General features: G+C 34.8%; 1 protein-coding gene across 12 annotated transcripts in view; it reads right to left on the bottom strand.

Annotated features, from left to right (window-relative positions):
- ZNF280C (zinc finger protein 280C) overlaps positions 1-24,829 on the bottom strand; it is a 64,317-nt gene that overhangs the window by 5,608 nt on the left and 33,880 nt on the right. For 11 of the 12 annotated variants that reach the window (XM_065916313.1, XM_065916312.1, XM_065916317.1 and 8 more), the window contains 10 exons: positions 24,189-24,359; positions 23,942-24,051; positions 22,208-22,428; positions 18,059-18,216; positions 17,277-17,377; positions 16,363-16,509; positions 10,058-10,189; positions 5,661-5,980; positions 5,056-5,196; positions 311-373 (listed from right to left, as the gene is read on the bottom strand). In XM_065916313.1, the coding sequence (XP_065772385.1) occupies positions 311-373; positions 5,056-5,196; positions 5,661-5,980; positions 10,058-10,189; positions 16,363-16,509; positions 17,277-17,377; positions 18,059-18,216; positions 22,208-22,428; positions 23,942-24,051; positions 24,189-24,359 (1,564 nt within the window). The remainder of the gene's footprint in view (positions 1-310; positions 374-5,055; positions 5,197-5,660; positions 5,981-10,057; positions 10,190-16,362; positions 16,510-17,276; positions 17,378-18,058; positions 18,217-22,207; positions 22,429-23,941; positions 24,052-24,188; positions 24,360-24,829) is intronic. The other variant, XM_065916315.1, reaches the window with a different exon arrangement.

Raw genomic sequence — 24,829 nt, 5'->3', positions numbered from 1 at the left:
TTATTTCAAAAATAAAAGTGTGTTAGTCACTTTGTCAACTATCTTAAAAGTTTTTTAAATATTCAAATATTGCTGGAGAGCCTTATTTTTTAATTTTATAACGCAAATTCATGAAAAGTTTCATCTTAATGCCTAATATAACTGAAACAAAGTTTAGCTGGAGAATATTAGGTAATCCCCTCTTTGATCTAAGTATATAATGAATAGAATTCTATTATGTCCAGTAGCAATCATTTCATTTTCCAAACTAGGCACTCCAGCATCAGGTTAAAAAGTACCATAGAGAATAAAAAAAAGATTTATTAGTTACCTGAGAGTTCTAGAACGCCTCTTAAAAATATAAAACCGTTTAGTTGGCTGGCTGCTATGAGAGCTGGAAAGACAAGAGACAAATGAGATTTTATTATACAGTAAGTCATTAATTAATTTTATGACAATTTTCAAGCCTATGCTTAGTTTCCTAGTTTTGAATAAAAGACCACAATTTAAATTATAAAATTCTATTAGCATCTCTGTTAAATTCAAGATTTTTATCTTACATTTCATGTTATCATTGTATTTTCTAACAACATGTTTCCCTGAGAATAATCTTAAATGATTACACCTCACTGCTATAAAAAAATAACCTGAGTTAAACATGCAAAGAGCATCAAATTAATTTTTTCACTTAATAAGAGTTGAGAACAATTTAAAAATTTATTTGCTAATGATGTATTTTGCTGTAATATAAACTGTTGTGAATAATAATAATATACTTAGCCTGGGGAAGAATATGAATGACCCTGGAAGAAACTGTTTCTTAGGCCAAGTGACATTACCATCAGCAAAATGAAATACTTAAAAGAATCTTCTGCAATTACTGGAAAAGCTTTTAAAGAATATGAATTAAAGGAAGCAGAACTCGAGTTAAAACAATACTTCCTCTATGCACAGAACAGAAAACCACTAACCAAATTTTGCAGCCAATGCTAACAGTTTCTATACTGCCTTTTAAGTTGATAAGGAAAGCTTTCCTGTATTGGAAAGCCAGGCAGAATTAGCCAGGATCCTTGGTGGCTCAGAAGGCAAAGAAGCTGCCTGCTAACGCAGGAGATCTGGGTTCAATCCCTGGGTCTGAAAGATTCCCTGGAGAAGGGAGTGGCTTCCCACTAGCATTTTTGCCTGGAGAATTCCATGGACAGAGGAGCCTGGTGGGCTACAATCCATGGAGTTGCAAAGAGTTGGACATGCCTAAGTGACTAACACTTTCACTTTCTTTCGGCATAGCACAGTATTACTCAAGGTGTGGTCCATAGGACCAGAAGCATCTGCATCACCTGGGAGCTTATTAGAAATACTGAATACAAAGTCTCAGCTCCCACTCCAGACCTACTGAATTAATCTCTGGTGGTGGTGCCCAGAAATCAGTTTCAATAAGTTTTTCAGACGATTCTTACACAAATTAAAGTTTGAAAAGTACTAGCCCTAGCTTGCACTGACAGACCCAAACTAGGCAACACATCAATTCAATGGATATCCTCAGACACATGGTAACTATCCATCAACATACCATGTACACATGGGAAAAGAATGACTACCTATCCTCCCAAGAAAAATCCTCAGAATAGGTGCCATGGTGAATACAAAGAACCACTCTCTCAAGTAGGTAAGACAGACACATATTTAATATGAGGCAGAATAGCTGAACAGTACAGAACTCAAAAAAACAATTGATTCCTATGAGGGGTCACAGTGATCAGATACTTCACAGAAGGTAAAATGAGAGGAAAGGAGAGGCGCATGCCAAAGAATAACAAAGAATACGGAAAAGTCACTCTATGGCATATGGGACAAACTATACACTGGGGAAGATCAATTATTTTGAGGGGCTTGACTTCTCTCTGGTATGGTTAGAGTTTGTATGGGTTGAGAATAAAGGTACCTGACCTCTGAGAAAACAAAGCTTCTGTATGTACAGAGCTCAATCTTATGACAAAAGTCCACACTGAATCAGAGTGAGTGAGGGTATCCAATTAGGGGGGAGGTACTCGAGGCAACCAAGGAAGCAAGGCAAGAATGAAGTAGCGGAAACACAGAGAGACTTACAAAGCCCTCAGAAGAGCAGAAGTGGAGGATTTCCGTTCTGTATGAACCGAACGATAAGTAAGTGTGCCTGATGATGATGCAGTGCAGGCTTGGGGCTCACTGGAAATTAGAAAAAGTTTATGAAGGAAGCCTAGGGCCAATTGGGGATATTTTGGGGGTAGAATGGGGCCAGAGGTCCCACAAGACAGTTGAGGAGCTATGGCAAATGGGAGAGGACAGAATGATCCATGAACTTAATGAATACAAAGACAATTTTCAATTTAATCTCCTATAAATTCAGGGCAGAATTAAAGCCCTGTTGGAGCAGCCATGTGTTTGGCACAGAATAAGAGACCACTGTTCCCCCTAGCAGTATACTGAGAGAAAGGTTGGCTGGAGTCTGGTTTGGAACAACTGAGGCATAGGTGCAGAACCACTGCAGTAGTTGTGAGGCAGAGTGATAAATTACACATGGATTGATTTTCAGGAAGCCATGATGAATGGTGCCATATCAAGAGAACACCATAGGCTTCAGAAACTTAAAAGTGTATTATTTCCAGGTGATGCTCCACATTTATGCAAACAATGCATTGAAACAGCCTGAGCTTAAAGGGGAGGGGGTAATAATAGCTTGAATCCTAGACAGACAAAAATGTTTGACTTATTTGTGTCCCGTGATCTATCAAATAGTTTAGGATGAAGAGTTGGATCTCAGGAAAACTTAGCATTGAAATTGGAGGATTTACAGTTGAAAGGTAAAATATAAAACTCTCAAGAGTGGTTAATGTACCAAGAAAAGAAATGCAAAGAGGCAAGAAGAGCTGAAGAAAGAAAAGGTAATTAAATAGAGGAGGAGCAAAAAAGAAAAAACTGTGGTAATCATTTAGGAGAACTTGAGAAGAGTTTCAAAAGTGAGTGATCAAAAGTATCAAATACTCTTAAAGAACTCATAGAAGAATAAGAATGAAAGCAGTGAACACATCTAGTGATTAGGACATGACTGATAATTTTGAAAGGGGAAGCTTGAACTGATTAAGATGGGAGTGATATTCAAATTACAAAAGGTAAAGAAATGACAAATAAGATAGAAAAGAATACTTTTTACAAATGTTGACAGTGAAAGGAAGACAACAAAATACACAAATTAAAGGCAACTCTCCCTCATACTAAAAAAAAAACCCTGAAAATATTTGTAGGCAGAAGGAATGTGGTACAGAGAAAAAGATGAAATGAGGGTGCATAAGATTATGGAGGAAATGGAGGAGATGAGGGGCAAAACTAACTTTGAAAAAGTGGACATGTCTTTTTCTGAAATTAATGTCTGGATGAAGGGAAGAAATTTGAGGTACAAAAAGGTTAACCTTGGGAAAAATGGAAAAGACCTCTGAGTAATTAGTGGGCAAGGTTAACAATTGACAGACTAGAATAAAATCCTGAAGGTACTGAAAAGCATCTACACAGATGTTGTAGACAAAAACAAATAAGTATTCTTTTTTTTTTTAATGTTTATTTGTTTGGCTGCACCAGGTCTTTAGTTGCAGCATGTGGGATTTAATTCCCTTACCAAGGATTGAACCCAGGCCCCGTGCATTGAGACCTTGGAGTCTTTGCCACTGAACCACCAGGGAAGTCCCACAAATAAGTATCCTTAAGACAAGACAGGACCACATTAAAATTAAAGGTCATAGATTCAAAGCTAACTAAATCAAGCACAGTCTAGAATTGAGCAAAGAGAAAGATCAAAAAGGGTAAGAGAGTCAAGGATAGCAAGGTAAGCATGGCTGAAGATGTGAAGGATTCTAGAACAAAAAACAAAGCAAGATTCACAACAGGTGACTTTGAGGCTGAAGTTAACTATAAGATTGGATTTGGTGATACTGGACTGAAAAGAGGAGCCAAGACTAAAAGTCTTCAAGTAATGAGATTTCAAAATGAATGTATATTGTATATGATAAAGTAACATTGGATGGTGGCTTTTTTTAATGCCTTAGAGGTGGATGTGAAGTGCTGGCACTGAAAGTCAAGGTACGATGAAGTCGGGCTGGGGAATCATCAAGGGGAAAAAACACTGAGAGTTAAGTGCTGAAGGCATTAAAAATTGTTGGCAAATCCTTGAAAGTGGTAGCTAACTATGACCATAAAGTAACACAGAGGCAGAATAAAGGTACTTGACCTTTATTATTATATAAGCTAATTATATATTATATAAGAAACCACTTTTATTGGTTATATCTTATTTCTGACTGAAAATAAATGGACCTACCTCCATTTGAATAATCAACTTAGCATATTTATATGTGAACAATTTTTGTTTATTTAGAAAAATCCATATTGCAGGAATAAAGTACTAGTAAGACTCAAAATGAAAGTACTGTGGGCTTTGAAGTGTTTCTCTAGCATAGAGTACAGGGTAGGTGCTCAAATGATGTAAAATAATTGATATATGAAAAAGAATTCCAACAGTAACGTCATGACTGGACTATTCCTGCAGTCTCATTTCACATTTCATCAAATGAATGCAAAGATGGAGGCCTTGAAAAACAAATGGACAGACAGATGTGTTAGAGGGAGAATGAGCGATAAAGAACACAAAAGAGTGAGCATGTGAGCACTGATGATGTTCCCAGCATTTCTGACAAAGTTGAAGTCTCTAAAAGAGATTGCTTTGAAGTGAGGAACACTGCATAGTTACATGCACTTATTTGATAAGATATTTTGGAACATTTGAAATTTTATGGACCACTTTTTGAAAGACTTAGAAAAATAACTTCCCTACTAAACCTATTCTAATTTCATTAGCCTAACTGTTCCTAAAAATTTGTCCCACTAATTTCATGAGTTGTTATGCTGGAAAACAGTATTGGGTAATATCCTAGAAGCTCCCTGTTGCTAGATCTTTTTAGATCCTTGATGTGACAAAGTGGCTTTGTTTTCAAAAACCAAGTTATCTTGAATGGTAGTTATGACTGGCCGTGTACATGTTTAACTCACCTCAGCATATGGTTTACAAAGGCTTTGTTACAGTTAGTGCTGTATTTGCAAAAATTGCAGTGCATAAATAATGAAAAGTGGCTTGCAAAATCTTTTATTTTGGAATGACATTCAATGCACTTGTATACTCCCCGACGAAACCTTATGGAGACAGAAAAAAATGATAAAAACATATCGTAAAACCAAAAAATAAGGTAAAGACTTATTCATGTTTTATTAATTGGAGCCAAGACGTTTAAATTAAATCTTTAAATAGAGACTTTGAATTTGAAAATTTGCTTTGAAACAATAAGCTAGAGTAAGTAAAAACTCTAATATCAGCTAATGTTTCCTTGGAATAAAAAGGATCACATAAACCAATTCAACTATCACAAGATATAAGCACAAATTATAAGATTAGTGTAGAAGATGGCAATTATAAAATAAGTACAGTAATTCAAAGTTCTGTTCAGCAGTAGTAAAAAGTATCTTTTTATGATTTTCTTGGCCTTTATGCCAGATGAGTGATTATCATGTAAATGGGCATTATCTGGTAAGCGATATTAAAATAACCTTGAATATTTAATATTGAAATATGAATGTGTATCAGGAATAAAAGATACTACCTTAAGTTCCTCAAAGCTACGCTCAGTTTACTCTTCCTGTTGCGTTTTTTCTTTGGCTTGTAAGAGGTTTTTGCTCTGCATTTAGCTGCACCTCTACCTTGCTTACTTGTACTAGGTTCACTTCCAGTGGATGCAGCTGCACGAAACTTTTTTGTCTTATGTTCACTTGCATTAAATTTTGAAGAACTTCCAGTAATTGTACTTTTAGACCTTGAAGGTGAGATCTGAAGAGAAGTGCTTGCAGAACTACTGGAAGGTAGAATGCTCTTGGAAGTTGATGGTCTTGAATCAAGAGATCCAATTGAAGCTCGGATAGTGACCTATAAAAATAAAGGTAATATATACTTTTAGAAAATTAATCATCACATTAATATTAAAAAATCACACGTTATGCAAAGCATAATTGGTTTTTGACAAAGGTGCCAAAATAATTCAAGGGGGAAAACAATAGTCTTACCAACAAATGGTGTTAGGACAGCTGGATATCTATCTGCAAAAGAATGAATTTGGACCCTACCTCACACTAAATACAAAAATTAATTCAAAATGTATCAAAGACCAGATTTTAAGAGCTAAAACTGTAAAACTCTTAGAAGAAAACATAGGAGTAAATCTTCATGACCTTGCGTTAGGCAATGATTTCTTAGGTATGATACTGAAAGCACAAGAAACAAAAGAAAGAACAGATAAATGGACTTCATAAAAATGAAAACTTTTGTACTTCAAAGGACATTGCTAAGAAAGGGAAAAGATGACCACAGAATGAGATAAAATATTTGCAAATCATATCTCTAATAAGGGACATGTATACAGCATAACTTACAACTCAATAAGACAACCCAATTAACAAATGGGCAAATGATCTGAATAGGCATTTCTTCAAAGAAGATATACATATGAAATAAGCATGCGAGAAGATGCTCAACACATCATTAGTCAGTAAGGAAATGGAAATCAAAACTCCAGTAATACATCACTTTAGACCAACTAAACGGCTATAATGAAAAAGACAGGTAGCAACATGTTCTGACAGGATGTGGAGAAATTTCAGCCTTCATATACTGCTGGTGGGAATATATAATGGTACAGTAGCTTTGGAAAACAGTTTGGCAGTTCTTTAAAATGTTAAACATTAAGAATTATTATATAACCCTTAGGTGTTCCACTCGTAGCAATTCCACTCAAGTGAAATGTTCATACAAAAATCTGCACATGAAATTTCCTGACAGCTTTATTCATTATAGCCAAAAAATAGAGACAACCCAAATGCTCACCAATTGATGAGTGAATAAATAAAATATGGTATATTCATACAATGGAATAATATTCAGCCATAAAGGTACTGATACATAAGTACTAATACAGCCTTAAAAGAGAATGAAGCACTGATACAAGCTACCAGATGAACCTCATGGATGAACCTCAGAAACATTATACTAAGTGAAAGAAATCAGCCATAAAGGACCACATATTGTAGATATTATATGATTCCATTTATATGAAATGTCCAGAATGGGAAAATTCATAGGGACAGAAATCAGGTTAAAGTTTGTCTGTTGTTGTGGAGGGGAAATTGGGAGTGACTGCTAATGGATATGGGATGACAAAATGTTCTCAGATAGATTGTAGGGATGTTTTCACAACTCTGTGAATACGCTAAAAACCAATGAATTGTATACTTTAAATGGGTAAGTTGTATGCATGGTATATGAACTACATGTTAATAAAGCTGTTACCAGAAAAAAAAATCACCGCCATACAAAAAGTTAAATATCTAAGTATAAACTACAATCAAAGAAGTCTCCAATTTATTCTAAATTGTTATTGTTGTTCAGTCACTGAATCATGTCCGACTCTTTGCAACCCCATGGACTGCAGCATGCCAAGCTTCCCTGTCCTTCACTTATCTCCTGGAGTTTGCCCAAACTCATGTCCAGTGATTTGACGATGCCATTCAACCATCTCCTCCTCTGTAGCCCCCTTCTCCTGCCCTCAATCTTTCCCACCATCAGAGTCTTTTTCCAATGAGTCAGCTCTTATTTTATAGTCACACCAATTAAATGAAATTCACCTCAGTATTTATTTACTGTTGTAATACTGGTTTTGTATTGATGGCATTTATATGTTAACAGAAATATTAATAGGTCAAAAGAGCTCATCCTATGGCTATTTTATGTTCTGATATAACTCAATAGCTATATTTGCAAATATAGAGGTCAAAATTTAAATCTCAAATCCTGAGATAACTCTGGAAAGGCCTGCATTACTCCTTGGTAACTATAAAACAGAGCTCCAGAATCCTATGTCACACTGGAAACATACAATATTGTACATCAATTATACTTCGATTAAAAAAAAGAACCTACACCCCTCTAAAAAAAAAATGAACAGATCTCCAGTAAATGTGACCTGCTCTCTCTGGGAGTTCATCGAGCAGGATTTATGGTTCCAAAGGTTACTGTGGCGGTTACAGCAATTCATCATACAGCATGGAGAGTTTAATTAATACTCAGAATTTTCTTGGAGCTAATAAAAAAATTAACATTTAATATTCAGAAAAATAATTGTTTGGTTATACCCATTTGGTTAATAGTGAAAAACAATCACCTATTAACATTTTAATAACTTGATTATACTACTGCTATGTACTTAAGGAACAGAAAATGAGGAAGGTCTATGAAATACTTGTGGCTTAGTATCATACAAAAAGTGCTGAAATAGGAGTCAAAAAACCTGAGGTTAACTTTCAATACTACCTCTTCTTAACCATGTGACCTTGAGTAAGTAACTTATCCACTCTAAGCTTCCTCATCTGTAATATGGGAATAATACCTGCCTTCTCTACTTCATTGGTTTGTTACAGGGATTAAATAATAGAATGAATGAAAAAGCACACTGAAAACTTAATTCTGAAGTGCTAACAAGTGGGGCACCAAAGAATTGATCCTTTTGAACTGTGGTGTTGGAAAAGACTCTTGAGAGTCCCTTGGACAGCAAGGAGATCCAACCAGTCAATCCTAAAGGAAATTAGTCCTAAACATTCATTGGACGGACTGATGCTGAAGCTGAAGCTCCAATACTTCGGTCACCTGATGTGAAGAACTGACTCATTGGAAAAGACCCTGATGCTGGGAAAGACTGAGGGTGAGAGGAGAAGGGGATGACAGAGGATGAGATGATTGGATGGCATCACCGACTCGATGGACATGAGTTTGACCAAGCTCCGGGAGTTGGTGATGGACAGGGAGGCCTGGTGTGCTGTAGTCCATGGGGTCGCAAAGATTAGTACACTACTGAGCGATCAAACTGAACTGAACAAGACACTTAGTATTATTTTTAATAATATTGTACTATACTAATTATTACTATTACTATTAATAAGGGAAGATATGAGAGAGGATTGCACTGCTTATACTAATATTAGAATTCTGTATGTCTTCTTCCATCATGGAATGAATGGCCTATAGGGAAAGATACTGAATAGCTTCTCTCCCTCTAGAGCTTCAGAGCACTGCTTTCCATTATTTTAATGAACTCAAATAGCAGACATACTCACATTCAAAGGTTAGTACTCAAAATATGTAAGTGTTTGGGAATTATTTCACTTTGGATTATGTATCTCTCCACTGGAGCAAATAGTCAAAAGCTGACTTTATATAAAGAAGTGAGAGAAAACAGATGTACATAAGGCAAATAGGGAAAATGAAATCTGTAGTCAGATGTATGTTTGCTCACTTAACACAGCAATGTTAATCAGGAGAACTTGCTTCTCTAAGAGTAGTTTCAGTAATACTAACTTCAACAAACCATGGCATTCAAGGCATTATAACAGATGTTGGAGACACAAAGATATATTAAACATGATTCCTCACCAGCTGAAGCAGACATATAAGCTGCCAACTGGAAAAGCTCAAAAACAGACTATAGGATATTGAAACAACACACTGACTCAGTCTACAGTTAATCTAGTTGCACTCATTACAAACGAATATGCTCCAATATAGCACATTTCAATCAACTCAAAAACAATGGGTAGAAAATTGTCTTTCTACGCATAAGAATGATAAAACCTAAAAAAAATTTTGATGATAACTAGAAATCAATTTTTAAAATTATAAGGCATTTATTTCTATTGTCATATAATGTTAGAATACAACCTATTTAAAATTCACTTTTGGGGATGCAGACATAGAGAACAGACTTGTGGACACGGGAGAAAAGAGAGGGTGGGACACATGGAGAGGGCAGCATCTATGGCTGATTCATGTTGATGTATAGCAGAAACCAACACCATTGTGTAGGAATTATAAAGCAATTATCCTCAATTAAAAATAAATAAGCCAAAAATAAAAACTATAAAAAAAGAAAAATACCAGGGGGAAAAAAGCACAACTCACTTTTGTACCAGGAGGCAATCCTTCTAGCTCTTTAGGCTTTAGAAATGTCCGATGTTCAATCTTGTGATCCAGTTTCTCCTTGTAGGTCAAAAATTGTAGTCTGCACTGTGTACAACGATGAATTCCTTTTCTCTGTTTATAGAAAATATTAGAAATAATATTAGAAAGAATAATTTCTACCACCACAAATCCCAGGATCAGAAATTGCTCTTAATTCTAACAGCTTAAGAATTTAAAAGTCAGAATTTTACCACATCGTATCATAAATACCAAAACATTTCATTTTTAAAAAGTACTTCTTACATTAGTATTTGGGTTTCAAAGTATTTGTTATAATACAGGTAATCAATATGAAAATTATATCAATTAATTACAATAGGACAAGTCCTATGCTATTTGTAGTATGAGTTTATTTAAATATAAATGTGAAGAATAAACTATTCAAACATGATACTGTGAAAATGAGCTAGCTATATTACAATTTATTTTTTGAAAGATCAATAATTTGTTATTTCCATTTGTTTTCCAAGTTGGTAAAATAAATTGAACTTTCTAAAATTAAGCAAATTTAACCAGATAACTCCCCAAAGAGTCATATTATAGAAATGGTTGTATAAAGCAATGTTTGTCCAACAGAACTTTAAACAGTGATGATTTTTATAGCTGCACTGTCTGAAGTGGTATCCACTGCCACATGTGGTTATTGAGCACTTGAAATGTGGCAAGTGCAACAGAGAATGGAGTTTTAAATTTTATTTAATTTTAATTTTAAACTAATTTAAATTTACATAGACACATGTGGCTAGTGGCTATGATATTGGACAGCATGGCTGATCTGAATCTACTATTTGAGAACTCCTTGTCCATGTTCCTTCTCAAAGCTGGTTCTTTTATTATTTTTACCAATAGCAAATAGGACCCAAGAGAGATGTAAGGCACTTGCTCATAGCTACTTAGTGGTTTTTCTACTACATATTAGCAACTGCAATTTTTATGTACATGTACTCATCCATTAAAAGATGCAGTTTATATTTATTTGTAAATTTGAAACAACATACAAATATCAAAGAATGTTTTCTCTAGAAGTGTGTTTCCACAGGCTCATCATTTCCACTTAAAACACAAGTAACCATTTAGGAAAATCCAATGAGATCACATATATGAAAATATCTAGACATTACTGGTGCATAACAGGCACTGGAGAAATACAAATTCTTTACTAAGTTCAAAGCACTATATAACTATAATGCATTTGTATTACTATTTTGGTTTCATCTTATTTAGAAGTAATATTAATTGCATTATATCATAGGTACAGCCAACATAAATAAATTCACCTGTATGTGCTCAAGAGAGGGGAAAGGAAAAAAAACTCAGTCAAGAAGCGGATGGCAAGACAGCATAACAGAAAATTGCTCAGATAGAGCTGCCAGAAATCTCTTCTCTGTTTGTACTTATATCTTATCTAATTTCATGATTTCAAATAGCATTCATCCACATCCAACTGCCTACTCAACATCACTATTTGATATCTAGCATGCATTTCATTCACATGGACAAAATTAAACTCCAGATTTTCCCCCATCCACCCTGCAAAAAATCTGTTCCTTCCCTAGTGTCTCCAATATCTCAATATATGAGAACGTCACTCTTGCAGCTGCTCAGGATGAAAGAAATTGGTCACTCAACTCTTTCTCTCACGCCCCACACCCACTCCATTGATAAAACCATCATCTTTCCACTTTTCGTCACCTCCTACCACTGCCACCAGATCAGTCCAAGTCACTCACTTGGACTCTCATGGTAGTCTCCTACCTTTTCCTGGTTTCTACTCTTTTCTCCCAACAATCTCTTCTCTCCATGGCTGCCAGAATGATCTCTCACGTGCTTAACACTACAGTGGCTTTCCATAACACTCCCAAATCCTGACTGTGGCTTCCAAGGACCTACAATATCTTCCCCACATTCTCTCACTACAACCTCATTTCCTACTAGTCTTCCTCTCACTTATTTACCATGTGCCAGACACACTGGCCTCCTTGTTGCTTCTTGAACATCTAGACATATGCTCACCTCACTGCCCACTGGCTCCTCTGCCTGCAACATTCACTTCCAGATGCCCACATGGCTTACTCCCTTATTTCCTCTGGAGAGACTTCTTTGATCATCCTATATATATATATATATATATATATATACATATATATATTTAAATATATATATGTATATATATATATTTAAAAAAAAAACTGCTCTTTCACCTCTTAAGCCCTGGTATTCCCTTGCCTCCTGTATTTCTTCCCTATGGTACTTATCATGTGCTTGAATACACATACATTCAGACATAATATGCATTCTCATTCTGTTTCTCTTTCCCCCTCCATAATGCCAATTTCAGAAGGCACAAATTGTTTTGCTCACTTCTGTAAAACAGTCTCTGGCATATATTAGGCACTAAATAAATATCTGTTAAATAAACAGTGAGGCAGGCAGCAAGAGAATGACAGTACATACAAGAAGCAGGCACAATTAACTAGTTCAAAGTATCTGACATTCCATTTATTGAGCATTTGCCCAGAGCCCTGAGATGAGGACATTAATTGAAGATTCCCTTAGTTGAATTCAAGTCTTTCATATCTCTTATTACATGTATGCTTGTGATGTGCTAAGAATAATACAGTACATTTTAAAAATAACATGATGTTCAACCAAAAAATGGTAACCTATCCCAAGGAGAGAGAAAAAACTGTATTTAACTTTTTGACAAAGATATCATATTGTCTGGGTGACTGGAGGGTCTTCAAGGCTAATTCTGACTATCTGTAATACCCGCCTTTAGATCTAATGCCAGTAAAGTGACTCTGAAGTAAAAGTTTGGGCCATAGGTCAATTTTTGGCTTTGCCAATTATTAGAGAATGTGATATTGGGCAAATTAACTTAACTCTCTATAAAGCTTTGTTTCCTTGTATGTGAAATGGAAATGATTACATACCTGCTTCATAAAGTGGTTGTGAGGATTAAAAAAGATAATCCAAGTAAAAGCACTAGTGACTGTCACACAGCAAGTGATAAATATATGTTAATTGCTTGTTATTACTATAAAGATCTAATGAGGCTACTTAACACAAGTGAAATCCTTCATTATTTCTTAAAAGTTGTACAAACTATTGCTGGTTCTAAAATCACTCAATTCATAATAACATATTATTTTAAGGAAAAGGTTAAAACCAAAGTCTTAAAAAAGAACAAAATGACCCATATTTATATAAAGAACTTAACAATTCTTATTGTCTAAAATTGCCCTAATAGCATCTTAATTACACAAGCTTATAAACGTGCTCAGCTATAATTTTCAAGTCTTTCATGAACAATTATACAAACTGCAAATACTTTGAAGGATGTCTGATGATCCTTCTTATTAATAGATTCTTTCCTCTACTGACTGTGGACCGCCTACCTCGTAGGTATGCCAAACTTATAAAACAAATGGGCACCCATTGTGTATCAGTACTCCCTGGTTTGATGACTCAGTAGAAGGACTTATAGGGCTTAAAAGTTGTTATACTCACAGCTATGATTTGCTACAGTAACAGGCTACAGAACAGGATTAATATAGGAAAAAAGTGCATGAGGTGAAATCTGGTGGATACTGATACCAGTTTCCAAGTGCCCTCTCCCAATGGAGTTGCACAGGACACACTCATCAATCCCCCAGCAACCAACTGTAGCAACAAGTGTGAAGTTTTGGGGGTTTTGTTTTGTTTTCTAAGGAAGATATTTTGAGTCTAAAAGTCCGGGTTTTTTAATGAGCTTCAGTCACCTAATCTTCAGACTCCCAGAAGAAAAGCAGGAAGTCACCACAATCATAGTATTGCACAAATGAGCTAGAAAAGCTGGTACAACATGGCTCAAGGTTTCAGGCATGTAAAACACTTAATCAGTTAAATAACAAAGGCTCAGTTTCCAGGAGTTAGCCAAGGGCCAGTTATACAAGCAGGCCCTTCTGAAAATGTGCATGATTTGAGCAACTAAGACTTGCTGAGTTAACACTTTCCTATATATGTGGCAAGTTAAGACACACAACTCACAGCACGAAGACTGATTACAGATTGGGTTAAACCACTTGGGAGACACAGTCCACAAAGCAGGCCCATCCATCTCTTTACCTTTCTAAACATCTATTACTCTTTCCACATCCACACCTCACTCTGGAGCTTAGTAAAGCACAAGAAAGAGAGTTATGTTAAAAGTTTCACAATAAAATAAAGCTACTGCTTTATATCTCTTTGTCGTTGAGTCTCAAGTTGTTTTTGAGTCCTTGAGACCCCATAGACTGCAGCACCCCAAGCTTTTGTGACCTTCATTATCTCCCAGAATAAGCTCAAACTCATGTTCGTTGAGTCTTTCTTTCAAAATCAAAGGTCAAAAGATAAAACAGAAAGCACCAAGATCAGTGTTTCACAAGCTCTATTCCTCAAGAGATGTTAAAATGTATCATGCAAATAAAGGATTTAATGGTTAAATAAGTTTTGGAAACAATATATACCATTTCTTTGCTTGGAAATTTATGATCTTTTAATTATTTTTTAGCACATGAAAAGCTCTGAAAAATTCTATTAAAAATAAAAAGCTATTTTGTAAGTTCAGCCATTTACTGAATTTCTTTTTCCAGGAACAATTTTAGAGTAGACCATCTATCTACTTGATATCTGATGGAACACTGCTGGGGAAACTTGAATAGAAAGATTTTGCTATAGGTTTGTAACAGTGAGGTGACATACCAGGACCAAAAAAAAAAAAAACCAAAAACCAAAAAACCAAGCGAGTTGACACAACAAAGGTGATCCTGAAGGTATTTGGATACTCTATTTTTATGATTTTTTTTCCAATTAACACCTACAAGTTGATTTCATGATCATCTAATGACTGGAACTGAAAGCAACATTAGCACAAGTGCTGAAAAAAAAATGGCCATGATAATGCATTTGATAATAAGAAAATGTGATGAGCTGATCAGTCAGTGAGAAGAAAAAATTGATTATGTAATCAGATTCAGTAAATTCAATGACTTCTGATTTTGGCAAATGTGTGACTGCTCTTTCAAACACTTAATAGGCTCACTGTTTTATCAAAGTTTTCAGTCCACATAAAGGATGGTCTAATTGCGTCAGGTAAAGAACCAGCAAGCATAAAATGAAAATTTAAGGGAAAGGAACAAGCACTAGTATCAATATCCCAGAAATTACAGAACAGAAGGGTCCAAAGTCATCCAAGAAACAAGTTACAACCTAAACACAGTTCTTTGTCATAGTTCACAACTACAAATGTGTCACTGCTGTTTCCTTCGTCACTGGCTGCTACAAGAGACCATCCTGGATCACTGATGACAACCACCTGTCTTATAATAAAAAATGGGTTAGAAAGTGGAAATAAAGTTTGAAAAAAGGAACGCAAAAGATTATGAATCCTCAATCTTATCTTCCTCAGTTAAAAATTTATCCTCTTTCTTGATCTTGATTGTGCTGTGCTTAGTCAGTTGCTCAGTCATGTCTGACTCTCTGCAACCCCATGGACTATAGCCTGCCAGGCTCCTCTGTCCATGGGGTTCTCCAGGCAAGAACACTGGAGTGGGTTGCCATGCCCTCCTTCAGGGGATCTTCCCAACCCAGGGATGGAACCCAGGTCTCCCGCATTGCAGGTGGTGTCTTTACCGTCTGAGCAACCAGGAAAGTCCATGGTCTTGATTAACTACCTTTAAAATCATTCCTATTCTCACCATTCTTAAACCCTTGAAATATCCAACTAAATATTCCATTCATCTTTCCTCTTTTCCTCCACTTTAGGCTGCTTAATTCTACTTACCTTTTAGAAATTTCACTATTACTGAGCCTCATCACCACCAGGAAGCAGACAAGGAAAAGCAGTGAAAGCTTCCCAAGTATTTCAGCATAAATTGTAAATTAATTGTGTTATTTGGAACAACTTTGCTTTCCTTCTGTTTCCCTGGTGGCTCAGATGGTAAAGAATCTTCCTGCAATTCAGGAGACCTGAGTTTGATCCCTGGGTCAGGAAGATTCCCTGGTGAAGGGAATGGCTACCCACTCCAGTATTCTTGCCTGGAGAATCCCATGGACAGAGGAGCCTCCTGGGCTATAGCCCATGGGGTCGCAAAGAGTTGGACACCTGAGCGACTAACACCTTCACTTGCTTTCCTTCTAGAACGAAACTAACCAATGTTCTAAGTTTTAGATATATAACCTTTTCACTAAGGCAAAATGAACAAATAAGAACTGCTGCATCTTACCTGATGCTTCATGTAATGATTCATGTAGGGAGTTGCCATCCTACTAACTTTGAGGCAAAATGGACACAGCAGGTTCTTAGTATTTTCATGGGATGCTCTAAAATGAGCTTCTACATCAGAAAATAATGATGATCTATACTGGCAAACCTAGAAGTATAAAGAAGAGTTAATTAAACTTGAAAAATTATAAATGATATGCAATTATATAAAAGTAGGAACAATATCTCATTTGTTTAGAGTAATATTATGTACTACAAATTCAGCTCTGCTGCCTATATAACCACGGATCCTGATACTACAAGTAATACACATGATCTCTGAAACAGAAAAACTGTCTTGCAAAGTTTAGGGATATATTTCTAAACATCCACAGCTTCCCTTCTTTTTTTCAAATCTACTATCCCCCAGCTTGACTTGAATTTTCAAGCTCTGACACCCCTTGATCTATAAAGTTCTTCCTGTTACATGAAATGGAGCATTCTCTTATTTGGATTTTAAATAGCATACAGGTTATAACACAGGCAATTTCTCTTTATCTTGCTATCTTATTGGGAACCACTTCAAATTTTGGAAAAATACCGCCCTAAAGGCCTTGAGTTCCTCATAACTAACAATAATTCCTATTTCTCTAGCATGTCTATGGTCTTCCCTACAGGGTAAGAAAGCCTGTATGTTTGTCTTTCTCCAGCAGGGCTTTTTGTCTGCCTAGTACAGGGGTCAGCAAACTATGGCCCAAAGATCAAATCCAACCCACCACCACACATACATGGGTTACACCAAGAGTTTCAAATACTAAAGGGGTTCTTCATTTTGGTAACTCATTTTTATTTAAATGGTTTTAAAAAATCAAAAAAGCAGTACTATTTCCTGAAAACTAAACAAATACCTAGATACAAAATAAAATGTCTGTGTACCTGGCAAATATATGGCATTTCACCAGGTTTATGAGTGTCCTTCATATGTTGCAGAAGAATATGTTCCGTTTCAAACGATAATTCACAGATTTTACAAATAGCTGAAAGTGGAAAAACACACATGACACCATTTTAAGGATGTATATAAATTAAAGATTCAATCTGTATATCCATAGCAACAACAACAACAAGTAATAATAGTAGTGTTGATGGTAGTTCCAACAATTCACAGTTGTTAACTTTGTGATGTTGTTCTAAGGACTTATTATTAGTTTGCTTTATTCTCATACCATCACTGAGAGCAGTACTGTTAACCTTATCCCCTTGTGTCAGATAAGGGACCTGAGGCCCAGAAAGATTAAGTAACTTGCCTGCCATCTCACAGTCGTTTTAAGAGGCAGAGCTGAGATTTGAATTCAAGCTGTCTAACTCCAGACTCTGTGATTTTAACTATCGCAATAGGCAGTTACTTTTCTTATTAAAGTATAAATGAAAACCACCTATTTCGTATTTGCAAACTAGGGGATCTGAGTTTTCTAATTTGCCACCTATGTACAATGCATGAGTTATGCCAAGGATATTTAAATGTACAAGCAGGACTTCAACTTTAGTAAGTAATTGTATTGAAAAGTTTATACAAGTTAAAATATGCTTTCAAGCTTTCCCCAAATTACAAAATCTATTTCTTATTCTTATTTTTCCAACAGAATTCTTAAGGATGCCTGATAGATTAGCTAATCAAAATTATTCATGTTCAGGAGTTTAATAAAACTGTGACTTACTAGAAAACTCAAGGGGAGTATGTGTACTCTCAATGTGACACTGCAGTTGGAATGGCGTCGGGTACTGACGGTAGCAGTGCTGGCAGGTGGTGTGGTTTTCCCAACTCTCACTGTTCTGCTTCTCAAGTTCCAAATGATGCTTCATGTGGTTCATAAACCTACATATGATAGTCAACAGGTGCAAATATTCAAATGTATAACCAAAGACAAATCTCACAAATAAGTATCTGAACTTACATGTTAAAAATGCAAGTGCATTAATCCAAGAAACACCTCCAAAGCCATCAATCCTCTCAATCTTTATTTCACACTTGCAATTCAAATTATTTGCTCTTTTACAATTTATAATTCCAAAGGCTTTTACAATGTCACTTTTTCTTAACTTGTTTTTTGATATAATGCTTTAGTAGTTCAATTAAGAGAGATCACATAAGATTTAGCTCTTCCTTGAAGCTGGAACTCAAGCAATTTGTTTCCTCTAGAGTTGCTGGATATTTTCTACGCTTTATAACATCTAACTCCAATCTCTGTTAATTTGTAAGGGACCTTGGTTTTTGATCTCCCCCAGCTCCATTTCACTGACTTGCGAGAGGCTCTCCTGGACTGCAGTCCCTTCGGCTTGGCCACGGTGGGTTTGCTTCAAGAGCCTGACAACAGTGCTTTCACAGCCATCTGGTCGCTTCTACTGGCAAACTGCAGGGACTCACTCATATTCACCACAAGTTAGTAATAGCTTGCACTTATTTCTGGTGGGCCATACCGTAAGTTGGGGACGGACAGAGCTCTCAGGTGGCACCCTGATTATCCTTCCAGCCTCATAATAAGACCTTCCTTTGGAAGATGTCAGAAGGCTCTGTGGACTCATTTCAAGTCCTCTTGAAAAGTGTGCACTTCAAATAATCACTTTCATTAAGTGCATCAGTAAACAGTTTGCATCTTTTGTTTTAAAATAATCCATTAATATAGTTAATACCACTAATTAGCTTCTTCACCATTATTTCACATTAAAATTTTTTGTAAGGAAAAATAGGCTTCTTTTCTGTATGTGAAATACTATCTACATTTTAAAATAAATACCTAAAGGAAGGGAACTTTACCAACAAAAGCAGCTACCACCAAAAGAATCATGAGAGAAATCTCTTGATGGCCTCGGCGATATACAATAGCTTTCAGGTGCTTAGAAGACAAATTATTAGTATTTTTATTTGTGTCTTGATTTCTAAATGCATGTAACAGCAATTTTAACACCTATAATTACAAGAATCTTTTTATTTAATGACACGCTTACTGTTCGCACAAATGGTTCTTTCTAACTCGCAGATTGTTCCCTCTGTAGCACTTACTGTCCATTTTTCAGTTCTACATTCTGCTCCGTCAGATTCCCTAAAAGGTTTCTTATGAGAAGTGACTATTACCTTCAATGGCACGTAGTACAATATAAACAGGCTTATCTATTTCAAAGGGCTTACTGAGATGTTTTATTGAATTTCAAAGTAAAGTTATTTAATCAAAATTACAATCTTAGTCTGGGTCAAATATTAACAGCTAGTCACCGAGTCCCCAAAGGAAATAATCATGAAATGAAGTAATAATGTCTGTAACCTAGACAATAATCATTATGGAGGTTTTAACATTTATCTCTTCACATCTGCAAAACATCACTTCTATTTAGAGTTGCTCATGGTTTGCTTTGAAGTATCATTTATTCCTTCTTTCATTTTAACATCATCTCTATTTAAATCTTTTTAAAAATCCTAGTCTTGCCTAAGAATTTACATTTAAAGGTCATTAACCATTAACTTTTCAGCTCATAACTTCAGTAAAATTTTTTGTATAAATAATGTTGGGAAGTCTGACGGTCCAGTGGTTAAGACTCCTCACTTTCACTACAGGGGGCACAGGTTCAATACTTGATCACAGAACTAAGATCTTGAATGTATCACGGCACACCCAGGAAAAAAAAAATCTGTTAACCAACTAGCTATTCCTTAGTTATTACCCTGCCCTCATCAGCAGCTCACACTTCTTAAACCAGCAGATGGGGATGTGAAAAAAAGAAAACCCCTCATGAGTCTATTCTCAGAATAAAATAGCTCTAACTGGTTTTGGTGACACTCGTAGGAAAAAATATCCTACAATTTTTTGACAGGGCTCAGAGGAGAAATCTTGAGCTATTAACATCTACCATCCTTTAAAACCATCAATGTGCCGTCCTAGTTTTTAATCATTAAGGTAAAATATTATTTAATACATATAGCATCTTTGGTTATCCAATGTTTACTGGTTCAGTTTCATTTACTAAAAGTATGTCCAAAATGCCACAACATTCCTAGGTTTTTACAAAATATGCTTAGTTTAAAATTTCTAGATATTCTGATAATCTAGAAATCTGTAGTCAGTCTTTTGAAATGAAAACAAAAAAACAAAGAAAACTTCATGTTCATATTAAATGGACTAATCTCATTAAAGAAAAGCCAAAAAGCTAATGATGGAAGAACTTCTAATATCAGACGCATAATATTTCAGCTTTGCAGGTGGTGCTAGTGGTAAAGAATCCACCTGCCAGAGCAGGAGGTGCAAGAGACACAGGTTCTATCCCTGGGTTGGGAAGATCCCTAGGAGAAGTAAATGGCAATCTGCTCCAGTATTCTTGCCTGGGAAATCCCATGGACAGAAGAGACTGGCAGGCTACAGTTCATGCGGCTGCAAAGAGCCAGACATGACTGAGTATACACATACACACACGTAACAAGAAACTTAACTAGTGAACCACTTTCCTATGCATTTTGCCAAATCTATTAACATTATTTTCTACTGTATTTTACTATGAGTGATAATATGGAAGGAGGTCACAAAGTTCTATCATAACACTGTCTCAGTGTTATATCTCAAACCACAACTTCTCTTCTATTAACCTACTGGGACCCTTAACAACTGATAGCTGGTAGCACTTGATAAAAGGAAGTAAAGAAGTGTGAAAACTCATATGAATAATATATGTCAAAGGTCTCTCAAAACTATAAAGTGCTGTCATAAATGTAGCACTCACAATTGTTTTAGGCTTATATTACAGTGTATTCCAGTGTTTTTATAAGTACTTCATTTTGGACCCAAGAATTCACCAGAAAATAAAATAAATGCTAGGCTTAGAAATTACCTACCTATAGAATACTTAGTGATGCTAGTTATAAATGATGGTTTTCAAGGGTAAATATTTTTAAAAGTTGATATGCATGTGTGTCACAATAGAGGTACATACATACATGTATGCATCTCACCTAAGGGAAGTGCACTGATGTCTGCAATTCACTCTGCAAAGTATAAAAAATCAGATAGGTCTATGGATAAATAAATATGTAGCAATGTACATATCAGTAAAATGTTAATGGTAGAATCGAGGTGATAAATATATAGGTATGTTCACTAAAATTTTTTCAATTTTGCCATCTGAAATTTTTTATAATAAAATATTGGAAAAATGTCAGGATATATAGCCAATTAAAAAATACTAATCAATATCTTGTTACTATCTCACTTAGGATAACAGATATGCAATATGCCATATAACTCAAAGACTGTAAAGCACAAATTTCTAAAATTTAAAGCATACATGTATAACCCTTCAGAATTCCACTGAGTTAAATCTCTACTTTGAAAATGTGTTACATTATAAAATCAAAGCATACATGCTGCCTAGAACTAGTACTTTAAAGAAGATTAAAAAAATCACTTTCTCAAGGCAAATGTACTAAAAACTATAAATATGAATTGTAAAATTAGAATATTAAGTAAGATAGACATGGAGAGGTCAAATTGGATAAAGTGGTTCTTCCTGTGATAGGAAAAGACCAGAAGCAGTTAAAAAATAAAAATATCTCATGGAAATTCCTAGTCCAATGATAAATAGAATTTCCCCTAGCTTAAAATAAATTTTGTCCTGTCTTAAACTATCTGAAAGAAATACAACTAAATGGATCCAAGTGTCAAACTCCTAAACATGTAAGAAAGGATGAGCTTTTCAACATGAAAATCTGTCTTTATTCTCAGTAAAAAGTAAATATTGCTTATCTAAGATTGCACAGAAAAGGAAATACAATATTTATACCTGTGGCACTCAATTTTCAAATCAAAATATAAATATTTACATACCTAATATTATTTTTAAGAACTTTCGAGCAACTGTAGCATTTAAAGGTTGTGTAAGTCTTCTCGTCATCATCAAAAGCTCCTTCATGTCTTCCATAGTAAAAGTCACTCACTAACATAATCAATTTTCCTTTCTCTCCATCAGTCGTATTTCTATTTTCAACGCTTGAAAGCTCTACTTTAATCGTTTCCAAAAATGCATCTACCAGGTCTGGACAACAAATCTGAAAGAGAAAAAAAAAGCCTCATTTATATTTCTTTTAAAAGTGAGATACAGGCTCACTCATGTGGAAATATAGTCTCCCATAGTTTTAATCACAAACAAACAAACAATAAAAGCTACAAGTTAGAGAATGTTTGCCACTTTCCCTAGGTGCAGAAGTATATATAATATGCTATGACTTCTGTATAACAACAAATGAAAAATAAGAACAGTCACATGTGCCTGTATATGCAGAAAGAAAATCAAAGAAGATACAAAACAAGTTAATATTTCCTTTATGAGTTGTACTGGGAACTAGGCAAACAGGACCAGGGGTGATGTTTTTCACTGTATTCCCTCTTGTGCTTTTTGAATCATGTGACCATATTATTCCCAAATTAAATAAAGGTAACAAATTCATTTTCTTTTCTCTCTCCATTTATTATGCAAAACATAAAAACACCAAGTGTCTCCACACAATATTACATAAATAGAAAACCTAAAAGCACTGTAGAAGTTACTTCTTACTTTTAAAACCAAAGCCCAAAGTCCAGTTAACAGAAGTCATACTCAGGGAGTTAGGAACAGTGATAGAGACCAAATACAGTTCTGCCCAAGAATAAAGAGACTGTATTTGGAATTCTAGGATGTTTCTTTTCTTTCTACATTTTTTTTGTAAAATGTTGAATTTGAACAACAACAAAAAAATGCCAATCTTTGAAATAGTAACAACTTTCCCTACATAGCTTCCTTTCTTCTCCATTTTCTTTCCTGCATTATTTTCTACACTGCCATTTTTCTTGCTTCCTTTCCCGCTTCCTGCCATTTATACTGGGCATACAAAAAGAATACAGACTATCTTTTCACAGATGCATAGAATGGTGCAGTATCTACTAAAATATTTTTTAAATATTTTCATTTAGCACTTTGAAAATTACCTAAAACTTAATTTCAAGAGCTTCTTACACCAATATAAAGCTAGAACTAATTTATAACACTACACAAACTGTAATCCGCGAGTTAAAGCTATCATTTCATATGAAATGCTCCACCATAAGGAGTTTATGTCTGAGTGCTCAAAGTTAAAATGCAAGGCTAAGATTTTCACTGAGTAATGTGACATACATATATCACTGTGGACAGAAAATAATGTAAAAAAAAGAATTAAATTACATAGAAGATTAAGCATCAATAAAAAGACTTGCTTTATAAGAAGTCTGAAGAATAGCATGATCTAAATCAATAAAATATTCTGATTAGTATACAATTTCATTAAAAATTAACTATAATATGTAGTGTATATAAACTTAATTTTTTAAATTTAATTATTTGGAAGGATTTTAAAAATCTCTTATAAAGTATCATTATGAATATCAATTTTTACTTAAGTTATATGAAAATACCAGTGAGAAGATATCTTATCTAAATATCTGGACAAATTAGCATTTACTATACATCAATTCTTAATATTTTAATACTAAAATTTTCAGAGATTTGTGAATATTTTTAAAAATCAAATTTCAAAGAAGTTTTACCTTCATGTGATATTTCAAAGGATCCAAAAGATTGAACTGAACATTGCATTTCGGACAAGCTCTTACAAAAAATGTTCCAGTTTTATTGGGAGTTGGTGAGGTTTGTGTACCTAAAATAAAGGAATTTTATGACTCAAATTTTTCTTTTTTAACCTTAAATCCAACCAGTAACAGCAGTTTTAAAATTCATAATAATTTCTGATATTTATGTATAAATAATAGTTTCTTTTTTATGCTCTATATTTACCTTTTGACAACATGACATAGGAAGATGTCGCTGAAGGAGAGTTAATTAAAGATAGTGAAACACAAGGATTTATTTCTGAAACATTTTCGCTGGTCTTTGGCTTTTTTGGATTAACAGTGTTTACTTTAGAAATATCAGAATGCTTTATTTTAGGCAGAGTTTCATCTAGACCTACAATGATTAAAATAGTGCGAAAGATATTTGAGATTGCTTTAGCATAGAATACTGCTTACAAATGCTACTAAAATGGCCTTATACTTAAAATTAAGTAAGAATACTTTGGAAATAAAGTCCCAAGATATCTAATGGAAAACTGAGTTGATTCTTTTCCCACTTAACAATTTGATGGGTAGTTTACACTATATAATTCCTCCGGGCAAAGCAGAATCAACTAATCTCGAATACTTACTCATATGAAAAGGTTTGGAGTTAGTATGATAGCTTTCAAACTATGTTTCCCTGAGCCTAATGGTTCCATTTTAGGGAATACAGTGGGCACAGATAGAGACATTGTCCTCGTATTTTTTTTAATTAGATTTTTACATAAAATTTTTGTTTGAATAGAGATTTCATTGCTAAGTATAGCTTTGAGTTTGAAAACCATAACCTTAGAGGTTAAAGAATTATGCGATTAAGGGTAT

Source organism: Muntiacus reevesi, chromosome X (assembly GCF_963930625.1).
Source record: "Muntiacus reevesi chromosome X, mMunRee1.1, whole genome shotgun sequence".
In the NCBI taxonomy this organism is placed as follows: Eukaryota; Metazoa; Chordata; class Mammalia; order Artiodactyla; family Cervidae; genus Muntiacus; species Muntiacus reevesi.
Note: the sequence above shows the minus strand (reverse complement) of the source record. Positions and strands in the feature narration are given on the sequence as shown.